This window comes from Spodoptera frugiperda, chromosome 9 (genome assembly GCF_023101765.2).
Source record: "Spodoptera frugiperda isolate SF20-4 chromosome 9, AGI-APGP_CSIRO_Sfru_2.0, whole genome shotgun sequence".
In the NCBI taxonomy this organism is placed as follows: Eukaryota; Metazoa; Arthropoda; class Insecta; order Lepidoptera; family Noctuidae; genus Spodoptera; species Spodoptera frugiperda.
In genome coordinates this window covers 10,555,539-10,571,050 of record NC_064220.1, presented here as the reverse complement: position 1 = coordinate 10,571,050, position 15,512 = coordinate 10,555,539, and the positions used below count along the sequence as shown (strand labels likewise).

Sequence of the window (15,512 nt, the reverse complement as noted above, 5' to 3'; positions counted from 1 at the left end):
GACCGCTCAGTAAGTTAAAATATCACTCCGTGGTATTTTTGTAAACCCAATCAGACTAAATCCGTCAAGTTGATGTGCATGTTTCGTTCTCACTCTCGCCCATAGTCCTAAAACTGGTATACATATGTTGCGCTCGCGCAGGTAGCTAGCTTATCTTACTACATCGCAGTCCTTCGTCATCATCATCGCAGTCCTTCGCCAAAAGTTAAGAGAAAAATATGTTGTTTTAATTATTTTTGATTCCCTTTTCCTCTTCAATTATTGCCCAAAAACATTTATAAATATTTTTTAAATGTCCAATTTCTCCTTATTGCCACGACCCACAGATATGGGAACTATACCATTGTGAACTAGATTTAATTGCCTATCCACCGTACCTAATTTTATTTTTGTTCGCCGTAGGTAAGTGTCCCATACAAAAATGCTCGATGTTCTTTATTATTTAGGTACTCATTGGCATAAATAAAACCACATGCTAGATCAACTCCATATTATATTTTTCTTAAAACGTATTAAATTATCAGAATATACCACTTGTGTAACTATAAATCAAAATAAAATTGCAGATTGGATTTAATTATATTGCATTGAATTCGAGATTTCTTACATTTTACACTAAGTTGTCATGATTTAAAATTGTAATTACATAACAATAATAAAATGTTTGATATGAATGTTATCAACTACTAGCAAACAGTAAACGAAAATTATTACCTAAAGGCCTTAGTACGAGTTTGTTTTACGTTTAACGAGACCTCGTTCGGCGCTCTGATTGGCCAGCTCGAATAAACCAACCAATCAGATCGACGAACGCGCTCTCGTTTCGTTTTCGTTCAACGTAAAGCAAACTCATACTGAGGGTACAGTGGACAGTAGGTGTTTGTTGTTTTAAAAAATACCAATAACTAATGCAGATCTTAAAATTAAAGAGGCAGCGTTAAACTTAGGTGTTATTTAAAATGTACTATTCGAGCTTGTTTAATGAGGACTACCGTTCTTCTATTTGGCCAATAAGGTCGTCAGATTAGACCAATAGTATTAAATTTTCAATAAAGGAACTTTCCTTTCTAGAACACGTTGCATTATATTAAAGGAACTTTCCTTCATTGACAATTTAAAACTATTAACGTCTGTAAGTTAAGACGACCATTATCACCAGTGACGCCATCTAGGCATCGCGAAAAACGACAACCCTCAACATTTACAAACAAGGTTTCTATAACCTAAAACATAAATTGCATGTTTTTCACACAATTACTAAAAACGAAAACTTAAAATGAATGAATAAAAATTCTAATACACAAATCTCATTTCCAGAATGTTGTTTCGGGACCATTATCGCCGTTTGTTTCTTTTTCGGTATTTTGGGAGTGGGCGCCATTTTGTACATTTTGACCGTTTTCTTTCGCATTGTCGCCCCATGTTAGGGTTAGGCTCTTCTTCATGTTATCGTCTAGTGGGGGTATCAGAGAGCGAGGTAGCAGGAACGTTGACAGGTTAAAAAGATCTAGAAAGACTTTGTAGCGGTCACTGGAAATAAAATAATAATGAGTTAATCTTTATACATAAAAATCAATTGCTGTTCGTTAGTCTCGCCAAAACTTGAGAACGGCTGGACCGATTCGTAAAATTTTGGTATCGAATTATTTGTGAAAGTCCAGGGAAGGTGTAAAAGGTAAGAAAATAATGTTTGAGTCGGTACGAAGTTTTCCGAATCAGCTAGTTTATACTTTGTACTAGTTTATACTTTATTTTGATTAGGGAATACAAAACGGCTCATGAATGTGAGTCTATAGCATGACTTAAAACTAGTCGAGTTCCTCGTCAAATAGTTACGGGAGTAAGTTAATATATCTTACGAAAGTTACAATAAAATGAATAAAAAGTAATAAAATGCAGTATGAAATTACCTGAGAGTGGATCGGAGGTACTGGTATCCCGAGGAGCCGCCAGTGCCCAACTGCTGGGACCCAATCATACGCTGCACCATGATCACGTGGTTGTCTGCAAGTCATTACAATAATCAATCTATTAATAAAAAACTCTCAAAAAAACTAACTCCAGAACGCACGAACCGATTTCCATGGCTTTTTTCGATGTCGATTAGCTGGAACGGTCTCAGGCTCCGTGAGGTTTATAGCTAAGAAAACCCAAGAGAAAAGCATGAAAGCAGGGAAAAACATAGGGCGAAACAGAGTTCGCCGAGTTTGCTAGTTTGTTTATAGAGTTAAATGAAACGTCTCTAATGAAGGAGACGTTAAAATTATTACTTAAAACTTTGACTGAAAACAAATCTGTTGAAGTCAAATCCTCTGCTAGCGGCGGTCACTTTTGCCCCCATCGCGTTAAATGTTAAATAAGTATGGGAGAGCCATCTTTCGGCACGAATGGGCCGGTTGAACCGGAGTGATACCACGGCTTCATAGAAAACCGACGTGAAACAACGCTTGCGTGTAGTTTCGTTGTGTGCGTGACGTTACCGCAGGCCCTTCCCTTCCATTCTTCAACAATCCTTAAATACCTAACCCCCAAAAGTCCGGCAACGCACTTGTGACGTCTTTGGTGTTTAGGATGCCCATGGGTGGGGGCGATTGGTGTTTAGGATGCCCATGGGTGGGGGCGATTGGTGTTTAGGATGCCCATGGGTGGGGGCGATTGGTGTTTAGGATGCCCATGGGTGGGGGCGATTGCTTACCGTCAGGTGATCCGTCTGCTCGTTTACCGGTTTATTCCATAAAAAACTGATATGTGTTGATACTCACATCGCCACTTGGTGATGAGGCTGTCGATGTCCATGAGCAGTGTGAGGAGTTGGTGCGGCTGGGAGAACCGGGGCTCGTCTCTGTAGAACGTGATCATGATGGCTCCCTGCAACGCCTTGTGGGACAACCTGCAGGTAACGTAGAGAAAATGGTTTAAAGAAGGCAACCTCTTGGAGTTTCTTGGTCATTCTTCTATATACGAAATTACATTACGTGAGCGAGCACGTACGTAACTTCAGGGACAAACAATTTTATTATTAGGCTTACGTTTTAAAAGTGCCTGGCACCTAATAATTTGCCATCGCGTGACGTCACTTCTAGGTACGTTTATACGTAGAAATGACGTATTTGCTCCCACTCCCAATCGTTGATTCGTTTTATCTAAGTATTGTGTTATCTTATACAACAAATTAAAAACATACGTTTCTAATATTTTTTCGTTACCTGACGGACTAATTAGATTTTTTAATTTTCATACCCCGTCGTTAACCCTATTGTATGTTTTTTTGTAAACGTAGACCCATCCTATAGTGTAGTATTTGTGTAAACATGCTTTAAATTAACCTCTTGTCATAATTATGGAGTTGTATACAAACCTCCTTTCCCCCCTGGACCGGAGCGCGTCGTGCACGGCGGGGTCGAAGATGGAGCGATATATCTCGCGCCGGTTCTATTGTGTCTTATATACCGACAGACAAGAGGTTAAACTCTTGTAGTAATTATGGAGTTGTATACAAACCTCCTTTCCCCCCTGGACCGGAGCGCGTCGTGCACGGCGGGGTCGAAGATGGAGCGATATATCTCGCGCCGGTTCTATTGTGTCTTATATACCGACAGACAAGAGGTTAAACTCTTGTCGTAACTATGGAGTAGTATACAAACCTCCTTTCCCCCCTGGACCGGAGCGCGTCGTGCACGGCGGGGTCGAAGATGGAGCGATATATCTCGCGCCGGTTCTATTGTGTCTTATATACCGACAGACAAGAGGTTAAACTCTTGTCGTAATTATGGAGTTGTATACAAACCTCCTTTCCCCCCTGGACCGGAGCGCGTCGTGCACGGCGGGGTCGAAGATGGAGCGATATATCTCGCGCCGGTTCTATTGTGTCTTATATACCGACAGACAAGAGGTTAAACTCTTGTCGTAATTATGGAGTAGTATACAAACCTCCTTTCCCCCCTGGACCGGAGCGCGTCGTGCACGGCGGGGTCGAAGATGGAGCGATATATCTCGCGCCGGTTCTATTGTGTCTTATATACCGACAGACAAGAGGTTAAACTCTTGTCGTAATTATGGAGTTGTATACAAACCTCCTTTCCCCCCTGGACCGGAGCGCGTCGTGCACGGCGGGGTCGAAGATGGAGCGATATATCTCGCGCCGGTTCTATTGTGTCTTATATACCGACAGACAAGAGGTTAAACTCTTGTCGTAATTATGGAGTTGTATACAAACCTCCTTTCCCCCCTGGACCGGAGCGCGTCGTGCACGGCGGGGTCGAAGATGGAGCGATATATCTCGCGCCGGTTCTATTGTGTCTTATATACCGACAGACAAGTGGTTAAACTCTTGTCATAATTATGGAGTTGTATACAAACCTCCTTTCCCCCCTGGACCGGAGCGCGTCGTGCACGGCGGGGTCGAAGATGGAGCGATATATCTCGCGCCGGTTCTCCGCGTCCTGCAGCCGGTGCCGGCGCACTGTCTCGTTGGTCTCTTGCTGAAATGGAACATTTGTTTACTTAAATAGAAGATATATGAACATAGGCGCCATAAGCGTGGGGAGAGGCAGTTTCAGACTCTTACTGGCTAAAAACCACCCCATTCCTACTCTTGCTTTTCGAGCCGGAGCCCCGGTAGTCCGTAGCTCCGGATCAGACATTAGCCCTACTGGACCCCATCTGTGATGGTTTGATGGCTCTAAGGCGCGCGCGAAATGCAACGTGCCGTACGCACGGTAACATAAGAACATAATATAATTATGATTTTGCCACAAATTACTTCATAAGTAAGCATATTAAAATCCAACGGATTTTTTCTATTAGGATGGCAAACGAACAGACATGTCAACTAGTAAGTAATCGGCGTTGTCTATCTATAGAGACCCGCAACACCAAAGAAGTAATAAGTACGCAACGTTTTAAGGAATTGGGTATTAGAATTGCTCGTCAATTTTGGGCAAACTTCCTTGCACATCATGGTTTAACACATAGAACGCCGTCGTGGCCACCGGTGACTAACGTTAGCGGAGGATTTACCTTCAACAGTTTTCTATTGGCAGTGAAAGACTTAAGCATTTTACTTATGTGGCTTAGTTCTAAAAACAGAGATTCTTTACTACAAATTATCTAGATATTTCTTTAGAAACCTTAAACTTACCGAAGCAGCATCAATATCATCCTTGATGAGCTTGCTGACGGCAGCTTGGAATTTGCCCCAGAAGTTGAACCCGTGCGTGTTGAGGCCCGGGGTCCGTTCCAACCAGCGCTCGATCAGAGCTAGTAACGCTGGCTCCTGCTCCGACCTGGAACCAAGATTGTTTATCTTCATCATTCACAGCCCATAGGAGTCCTCTACAACTAGGCTATTCTTTAACACGTTAACTGTAGCGTAGGACACCGGTGATCTTCGTTAGTGGAGGATTTGCCTTTAACAGTTTTCTAATGGTAGTTAAAGGCTTAAGTGAGCTCTATCGCATTCTCGCCCGTCTTTGGTCAACCCCCAAGGGGGAAACGGGATAAACTGAGCCGGGGCTGCGGGAAAGATCGTGGTTATTCTCACAACCAATGACATGGTGGACCGCGATCGAGCTCACTTCGAATGTTTCGAATTGATAATTAATTACAGAATAGCCTATCTAAACAGGTAGACTGAAATAGTCTACATAAGAGGGGTTTGTCATAATCTCCGTGCTTTTTTTTTTGAGGTGGGAAAATCATTTAATTACTTCTCTGCATTGGCCTTGGGCGAGGCGAAAGGGAGCGGCAGACTCTTACTGACTAAAAACCACCCCGATCCTACTCCTGCTTGTCGAGCCGGAGCCCCGGTAATTTGATATGTTATTCACAGGTCTGGAGTTTGAAAGGTTTATAAGGCAGCGCCCAAGAGTGTAGTCCTTTAGTCAGCTCTTATGACGCTACGTAAAGAGTGTAGGTGGTGACTGGTAACATAAACTTACTTATGCAGTGCCTCCATAGCCTCAGGGTCGTCTCCGAACACAGTCTGGTAACTCTGGTTGTATTTGACACGCAACGCTTGCTTTAATCCCAACTGTGAACAGAAATTACAAAATATTTTGATAGAAATTACCACCAGAAAGATTTTAGGTAGAAATAAGTGATGTAGCTATAGGTACCGAAGTCGGTATCCACTTTGCTTTTATTGTTGTCCATTATAGCACATAAGATCAATGTCATATTGATAAAAATCATTTATTCTGGTCAATGAAAATAAATTAAATGAATAGCACTCTAACGCTACGTGATCTAGTAGATATAGATTAATAATTAGGTAAAAAATAAAGGCCCAATTACCCCCTTCCCAATCACTGATTCCCGAACAACCCTTAAATTCTTAACCCCCGAAAGGCCGGCAACGCACTTGTAACGCCTCTGGTGTTTCGGGTGTCCATGTGTGGCGGCGATTGCTGACATCGGGTGATCCGTTTGCTCGTTTACCGGCTATACTATAAAAAAGGTAATTAGGTATAATATTATAGGCTATATGACGTTAAGCACCCACCTTGTTTTCAAGCAAGCGGAACTGCAAGCTCTGGAACCCGGAGGCAGGACGCAGGTAGTTCCTGAAGTCCATGAAGTCCAGCGGAGTCATCGTCTCCAGGATCATCACTTGGTCTACCAGCAACTGTTGGAGACAACACCATAATACATTACAAGAGGCAGAACCTTAATGGGTGAAAATCATTTATAATGACCATTTTGACATCAAAGTTTGTCCACGCGCAATATTTCACAAAATATTATTTTAATGAAAGCTGTGAGTGCTTACTTTAGTAGAAAGAAACATTACCTGACTAAATAAATTTAAAGTGTAAAGATAACAGTATTAATCTTGTTATCTAGATTACACAATATAACGTATCGTCACACCGTTTAAATATCAAAGGAATAGGGCAGTAGCATGTTCCTTGTAGGCAACAAGATTTTGCTCGACCCGGGGGCTCGAATCAAACCTCTCAAATCAACCTCACTCGCTAAGCGAGTGAGGTTGATTTGATTGATGGTTGATTTGGATTTGGTTAAACCATCGTACTTGAGGCCATTTAATCTACGTGGAAGTCAAACTAAAATCATATTTTTAATGATAACTGCTATGGCTGCGGAATGCATAGCAAGTTATTCGAGCTCCAGTTCGAAGTAAGAAAAGGAACAGGATAGTTTTTACTCAGTAAGCGTCTGACAGTCAATCTCGCCTCACCCGAGACGGGAGAAGTGATTGGATGATTGTTCCCCCTCAAAACAGTTGATCGCGTATAAAAATAAACAAAAGCTCCTGTTTCTGTCTACTTACTCCAGTAACTACATAGTATCTGACTATGACCAGTTACATTGTATTATACTAGATGTTTACCCACATCTGTCCACATGTGTTGCGGCCACTCAATTATTGCAAGATGTCTCAAATAACAACTTTCTCCCCTACTTTCACAAACATGTCTTTGATATAAGGAAGTTGAATATAGTTATTATTATCTATTATGCATGTATTAGATTCTGCCAGTGGCTTCGCCCGCGTTTGCTGCGATAAAAATCCCGTGGGATAAGTATCCTATCACCCATGGAGTTTCTTGCTCGTTCTTCTCCATTCGAAGCTACACTTTGGACCGAGCACCTAGCTTCACTGACAGACAGACTGACGGACAATTCAATTTGACGTGTCAAAAGTACCTAATTTAGGATTAATTGAAACTAGTGGTCGCCTAGTGGCCGAAATTCGACCATATATGATTTAATTTACAATACCACTTAACGTACGTTGAAGGATAATTTTTATTTAATTCAAACTCTTTTATAAAACTCTTTTCATATGAGACGTGAGAATATCATCGCAATGTCTATCGATTTTGACGTTTTGTCAAATACGATCAGATACTATGCATGTGTGTGTAATGTTTTATTTATTGATTTAATGTACTTTATAAGCATTATTTTTGAAAAATATTAGCGCTATGCACTTCTCCTACACATAAACTATAAGTATACCAAATTTTATGCTCCTACGTCCGCGCAATTTTCGTAAAATGTGGTCCAAAGTTTTTGCATCACGTATTAATATATAGATAAATGCTTTGGCTTTGACTTTGACCCAAGTCAGCTCATACCCTGTCTGTATGCCAAATTTCATAAAAATCCGTTCATTAATTTCAGCGTGATTGACGGACAAACATCCAAACAAACTTTCACATTTATAATGTTAGTGTGATTTGTTATTTCACTAAGAGTTGTTTATCAGACGTCTGTTGAGAATTAGTCTATACAAAAAAATGAAATACTTGACGGATTTATTTCACAATTCAGGTGTGTTAAATCCGCGAAAAATGTGTGATTTCATGCTTTAATGCGACACGTGGTGCGAAAATAAATCCGAGTGAATTTCATTTCATTTTGCGACAGGACAGGCTCTTGAATACACCTATTATAGGTATGTGGTATACAAACAAAAGTAATTAGCAAAGTATAAGTCAGTTGAATTCTTTAGCAATTTAGAAACATTGAAATTGATATAGAATATAATATCTATTCAAACAAAAAATCTACTTCTAAAAGCATGATCATAACTTTTTTAAGGACGCAATATAACAGCGTGTCACTAGTGCGAGCCAGATTGTCGATAAAAAATTACGTATCGATGTCGATAAAGAGGTCAAATGTCAGGGCACAACACTATCGCGGTTGTTATATTATGCGTAATGAGTAACACAAACACATTGATGTGACGTGACAATAGTAGCTTTTTTATTTTATTTTTTTATTTACAACGGATATTGTAAATTAATGAGCGTTTTATTAATTTATCGGATGTTCTGATAGATAAGTTTCTCTCATTGGCCTTCATAGGAAGGGCATGCAATTTTGATAAGTCTTTAGTGTTTTTGTGGTCGGGCAAATGCTAATGGACAATGACACCCAGGTACATCACAGCTATCGAGATATCTAGATACAAGAATCACTACGTCATAGTATAAAACAAAGTCGCTTTCTCTGTCCCTATGTCTACCTAGTACAATACAATAATAAAAGAGGCGACTTAAATCAAAGACAGGCAGACACGTTTTCGCATTAATACTATGCTAGTTTCTGCTAACGGCTTTGGCCGCGGTTCCGTGGAAAAAAATTCCTACACATTATTCCAGAATATAATCTACCCCTGTTTCAAATTTCATCTCGGTCAATTCAGCCGTATTGACTAACAAAAATACACACAAACATAGAGTTTCGCATTTATAATATTACCAAGAAATACTTAGGTAGTTACTTATACTGTATAGGTAGGTAGTAAGGATCGTGGACCTATGTATACGTTACGTTAAGGAAACATATATGTATCTACGTATTACCTATTATGTTTTACCTAGTATTAATTACAGGAATTTTTCCACGGTCTAATATTTCCTGTTTTGATATTGAATGGATAACAATTAACAAGTTAGCAAGTTACATACAACTGCATGGACGGCTAATACCTATAAAGTGTCTGTTGTTAAAGGACCGTTAATAATACGAAGCATACCGGTTTTTCGATATCCTTATGAGTACCTTAATAACTAAGATTGGTTCGTTGTCTTGGGACAAGGGGTTTCCGGGTTCGATTCCCGGGTCGGGCAAAGTACTGCTGGGTTTTTTTGGGTATTTCGAAAATTTCTCGGTAGTAGCACAAAGTTTGGAAATGTGCCCAGTATATGGCAATAGGCTCACCTCCTATTCTGTTTTCTGTGTTTTTTTTAAAACGTTGCCCTACTTTATTATTTTCTCCTGTGTCGTGGGTGCGTTGACAAACATACATTTTCACATGCAAATGACACCCAGACCCGAAACAAGATTTTTGGATCACACAAAGAGTTGCTCCGTACGGGAATCGAACCCGCTACACGTTGCACGGCATGGGACTTATAACACAAATTGTGAAAAGTAGGTATACATTGTATAGCGTAATGTGCACCTCTCTGCCTACCCTAAAAAGGCGTGACGTGTGTATTTTTACCCCTTCGAGGATAACCTAATAAGGTATATTTTATCTTACCTTCAATATAAGCACGACCCTGTTGAGCCTCTTCAGTATCTCCATGGTGTGGCTCTCGTCCAATCCTTCCACGTCCAGCAGTGCCCGTACAGAGTCCACTTCGAAAATTATCTGCTTGAACCATAGCTCGTAGGCTGAAACCAAAACACACTTTTATAATCTAAAAATTGTTTTGTGATTTGTATAGCCGAGAAGGGGAAGTTCTAGTCTATTTTTTAAGCTTCTATTGACATCCACACTAAATTATAAGTATATGGGAGAGCCATGCTTCGACACCAACGGCTCGGCTCGACCGGAGTGATACCACGGCCTCACAGAAAACCGACGTGATACAACTCTTACGTTGTGTTTCGTTGTGTAATTGAGGTTACCAGAGGCCCAATTACCCCATTCCCAATCTTTCCAATCCCCGATTCCCCAAAACCCTTAAATTTCTAACTCCTAAAAGGCCGCCGGCAACGCACTTGTAACACTTCGGGTGTTTCGGGTGTCCATGGGCGGCGGCGATTGTTTACCGTCAGGTAATCCGTCTGCTGGGTGCCGCCTTAAGTTATTTAAAAAGAAATTGTGTCCTCTGAAATGCCATACGCGATGTATTGGAGTGAAGATGGTGCAAAAAATATTCATATTAGCTTCCAAATTACGACATTTAAAAACTACTTGTAAATGGCTACATCTCTGATGAAAATACTGTCCAATGGAACTTCATTCTTACCTTGATGAGTGATGATAAACAGATGCTCATCGTGCACTGGCTTGGAGGACTCGGAGCTGAGCATCCTCTGTGCTGAGAGCAGTTTGTCCAGCATCAGGTACTCTCCGTACAGCATACCAGCCTCGTTGCCAAGGTGGTTGCCTTCCTGGGCCGCGCTCTCATCCATCATTGACCTGCAGACAATGGTACAATTATTTTTATTTTGGACATTTTTTTTTTATTAAGGTCTTGGCGAAGTTGGGGAAGTCCTATGTTCTGTTGTCGACGTTCTGTGGCTTATCTGATGATGACGAGGAGATCAATGGTTCTTTTTAAGTGTTGGAATTGGATTAATTTGTAATAAGTCTCCACTTATTACAAATTAGAAGACGTGGAGGACTAAGGGGTCCCAGGCATTTGTTCAGCAGTGGACGTCTCTCGGCTGATGATGATGTAGTGGGGACCTACTAATTAATGTTTAAGTTTTCGTAATTGCCAGTACCTAAGCTAGGTTCGAAACTGCACAACATTAATAAGTATGACTACCTATCTACATATTAATAAGATCAACTGAGACTTGGCTAAAATTTGATTAAGGCTAAAGCTAGTGTTCATTTATCTGTATAGAATAGAATCAGGTGTTACTTTGCGGAAATCCAGGCTACACTAACAATACAATAAGAATTTTAGTTTTTCAATTTATTTTATGTATAAGCGGAATTAAAACTAACAATCTTATTGTATTGTTGGTGTATCATTTATCTATGTTAGGTCAACGAACTCCAAATTTTGAGTTTTGGTCTCAACTGTTACGAAGTTAGAGACATGTAAAATAATAAACACATGTTTGGTCACGAACAAGTAATTCTGGTTGAACTGGACTCGAATCTTGCTAATTGCTATCAATCATCAACAGCAGGCTAGCTACCGGTTTTGAAAAGTTCATGACGAAATCTCGAAACCGTACAATGTGATGTTACAAATAGTAAACAAAACAAAGAATATTTTAATTTTATTTAATGATACGAACATTCTATTATGTACCTACCTATCTGATTTATCCGGAGCTGCGGACTACCTAGCGGGTTTACGGCTCGAAAAGCAGGAGTAAAAACGAGGTGAGAAAATAATCCTATGATTATTTTCCACCTCAAAAAACCTATCTGATTTCTATTTCATTTATTTTTCTTAAGTTGCGTGGCCGACAGGGTCTTTAATTGTTACCAATATAATTATTTAAGATCTTATGTATACCACATTAAGGAAGGCAAATAAAGAATTTGATTTTGAATTTATTGGACATCTTATCCAAAACATAAATATTTCACACAGGCAATTTGATTTCTGGCGTCATAGGTTGATATCTATGCAAATATAATTTGGAAAATTTTGAGAATTTGTTTGCAATTTTATAACTTTTTTTAAGGTCAAAGCCACAGTGCGCTGTGCTGGTTTTCTTCACTTTAACTTTTGTAATAGTGCTAACCAATAGGTCGTGAAAATCCACAGATACTTTATATGTATAAGCCTCATCTATACAGGGTAAACATAACGCTTCAGTTCAGGTTTATTAGAGAGCGCTGCTGTTTCGTCTCTGCCAAAATAATGTTCCGTTTCTGTGTAGGCTCCTGTCCATTAGCGGCGGTTATAACACCCTTTTTTAAAGGGGAAAATCATCCAATGACGCGAGATGAGAGGGAGTGTCTGACTCTTACTTCTCCTCTTACTCCTTTTGAGTATTTTGAGCTGAAACCCGCTTCGGTTAACACCCATAGGAAGAGTTTTAGAAATACAAAATAATATATTCTTCTGTGGCGTCACCTCAAGTCTTGTGGATCGATAAATTTATTTGTTGATTTATTATTTTTTTAATTACTTCCGAAATATGTATATATTTGTTATTTATTTATTCGTAATTCATTCTAGACGTAAGATGTTAGTAATACAATATATTAAGAACAACACCTGTTTCTGGCTAAAATTAGACACAATATAATAATTATGTAAATAGGTATTATATAAACAAATTAACAAGCAATAGGTAATAATGTTTGGTATTGTTTTTGTGTATTGTATATAGTTTAGTGCACGTCATTAGTAGACTATAGTGCTAAAAATTGTCTGCAGTCTATTAGCTTTGAACATCGAAATTACTGAACCGATTTAGTTATTTTAAATGCTAACAATAACAATATGGTACCTAATTACTTCATACTATTTTAATATGACTGCATGTTTGTTCGTTCGTTTGTTATGCGGTCAAATCACCTAATGAGCCACTATTTTGCGGCAGTTATAGATAGCTAGAATATTAAAAATGAAAGTGAATGTTAAGTGTTGTTTGTTTCTGTTAACTTTTGAAACTTGTTTTTAACTATTTAGCTCTCTTATTGAGGAAGGTCATTGGTGATAACGAGAGCCTAAGTATGTTGCTGTTTCTAAATATATTAGCTATACTTTGGCCTTTTTAACTTTACACAATAACGAATTTTCGAATAGGCCGTCTCGACCGAAGTGATACATACCACCGGAAACCGACGTGAAACAACGCTTGCATTGTGTTTCGTTGTGTGATTGAGGTTACAGTAAGCCCAATTCCCCCATCCCAATCTTCTCAATCCCCGATTCCCCCAACAACCCCTAAATTACTAACCCCCCAAAGGCTGTTGCAGAGATAATATGATTGCGGGTGGTTTAGAGTTGGTGTTTGTATTTGAGGGGTGAAAATTATTAAATGGCTTCTCCCGCCTTGTACGAGGCGAGGAGAGTCTGACTCTTACTAACTAAAATCCACCCCGTTCGTAGGAACGAGTAGAACGCAGGAGTAGTCATGCTTTTCGAGCCCGAGCCCTATGGTAAACTCGCTAGGTAGTCCGCAGCTCCGGATCAGGGATCAGCCCTATACCTAGGTACTGAGCTAAAGGTAGTAGGTAGGTATAGTTGTTTCCCGCGCAAAGCATAACATGTGTGTGAAGATTTAAATTTCTATCTCCATCATGACCTCATAAATATAATTCATAATAAATAATTATTACGTGTAATCTTGTGGTGACACAAAAACAATGTTGATAAGGAATAACTTATGAATGTTTTACTTAACATGTCGTGGACCCAGCGATTAATTGAACGTTATTTAGTGGTAATCAGTATTATAATTGCTATTTAAATTAGACTGAGTTTTATCCTTCACCTATCTAAGTACCGTACTAAGAATAAAATGTATTTTTCATTTAATAATTTAATGGATGAGGAACTAGGAAATGTTTAATAATTGGTAACAATTATTATTATATCTACGTAATTTCACTTGTGTTCGCTTGAATTTCTGAAATTCTATCTCTCGAAGTTACATGTTAGGTAAGTAGGCACTTTTTTCTGTAGGAAGCGAGCTTGAGTTAACGACGCACCGTAATAAGTACTTAGGTAGATAATAATGCCTAACTAGACCTTACTCAAAAAAACTTAAAGTAGTAACAAATCTTACGGGTTGTTTGATACCAAATGGTCATCGTCATCGTGGCTTATGTAGGCAGTAGACAACTGCAACATTAAAGACAGTGCAATAACTGCGTTGCCGACCATTTTTATAGCAATTTGATAGACATTGGCATGAGATTGGCCTATTTTTTACAAATCGACTTCCCAAAAACGGGTAAATGATCAGTTCGGGTAGTATGTACCTGCTTTTTGTTTCGCCTCAATTTTTAATTCGATGGGTATAAAAGTTGTGAGCTAGTAACTTTTTTATTTAATTCAGTAGAGACCTCATAATTAAGTATAGGTACTCACCCCTATTGTAACCTTCTTCTACGAAGCAGTGACCTTTGGGGTTTAATCGCTATTTTATGACTTACATCCGTTTTACGTATGCGATAAAAAACTTAGTTCGCTCACCTCGCCTTCCCGCCATTTCTTTTTTTTTGGTAGAATTTATATTAAAAAAATTAAATAAGGCAACATTAAATAGACCGAATGTTATTTTATTTTATTGTGGCTACTTTATTTGCATAAATAAATTGGCTTTTGATTTGGTATACTAAATTAGCCGATGCAGTCTGTACCTACTGAAATTTTATTTTAGGTACTAAGTATCTAAATTGAGTTTAGTTTTATAGGGAGGAGTCATTAATTAATATATTTAGAACTTTAAGACCTGACGATACCCCAAATAGTTTAATAAAAATATTTAGGTAGTTACGTAAAAAGAAATTATTAAGTACCTACCCTCAATCGAAGAAGAAAGTGCAAAAAATTTATTGATTTTCATTTTTTCATTTCTTTTAAATAAATTTATAAAAAATATTCAGATCAATCTCAATAAAAATATAAGAAGTAGAAGTAGATAAAAAATTCAAAGCAACATCTAAGTCATTTATCAACGCATCATAATTATAAGCAAAAAAACAAGGAAAATTCTAGAACATTTCATATAGGTAACAGAACTTGAATCTAAAAAACACTCACCTCATGGGACAAGCCATTTTTGAAACGTGTTTTCTTTTTCACTTTTTTTCTTTCAAATTAAGAACACGCGATCGACACGCGCTTGCACGGTGCGCGGCAACTCGATACTGAATGACTGCACACCGGTTCCGATTTCGTCACTCGTTATTGATAATGTAACTTAAAACTTATTTGATATCGATTTTCCGATGGCTAAGTTAATCTAATATGACTTTAACGTGAGAATTTATTTAGTGAAACGTAGTTCCTTCCTGCTTACGACAGTAATAATTAGGTGGATGCGCCAAACTTCCTATATTGTGTAAGACGGGAGGGCAGAAGCCCAAAATAGTG

General features: G+C 38.8%; 1 protein-coding gene across 1 annotated transcript; it reads right to left on the bottom strand.

Moving 5' to 3' along the window:
- Positions 1–476: 476 nt before the first annotated feature.
- On the bottom strand, positions 477–15,456 carry LOC118271310 (tryptophan 2,3-dioxygenase). The gene is made up of 10 exons (XM_050696079.1): positions 15,180–15,456; positions 10,737–10,909; positions 10,022–10,155; positions 6,503–6,625; positions 5,940–6,031; positions 5,141–5,285; positions 4,360–4,481; positions 2,763–2,890; positions 1,911–2,004; positions 477–1,530 (listed from the first exon to the last, which is right to left on the bottom strand). The coding sequence occupies exons 1-10, from the start codon at positions 15,194–15,196 to the stop codon at positions 1,308–1,310; spliced, it is 1,251 nt and encodes a 416-aa protein (XP_050552036.1). The 5' UTR covers positions 15,197–15,456; the 3' UTR covers positions 477–1,307.
- Positions 15,457–15,512: the final 56 nt, after the last annotated feature.

Bases quoted from the DNA above. Each gene is read 5' to 3' on its own strand.
- LOC118271310 (XM_050696079.1), bottom strand. The intron at 6,032-6,502 runs GTGGGTGCTTAA...TTCTGTTCACAG, and splicing joins TCCGCTTGCTTGAAAACAAG to TTGGGATTAAAGCAAGCGTT. The intron at 2,005-2,762 runs GTGAGTATCAAC...AATGACTTGCAG, and splicing joins CCTCATCACCAAGTGGCGAT to ACAACCACGTGATCATGGTG.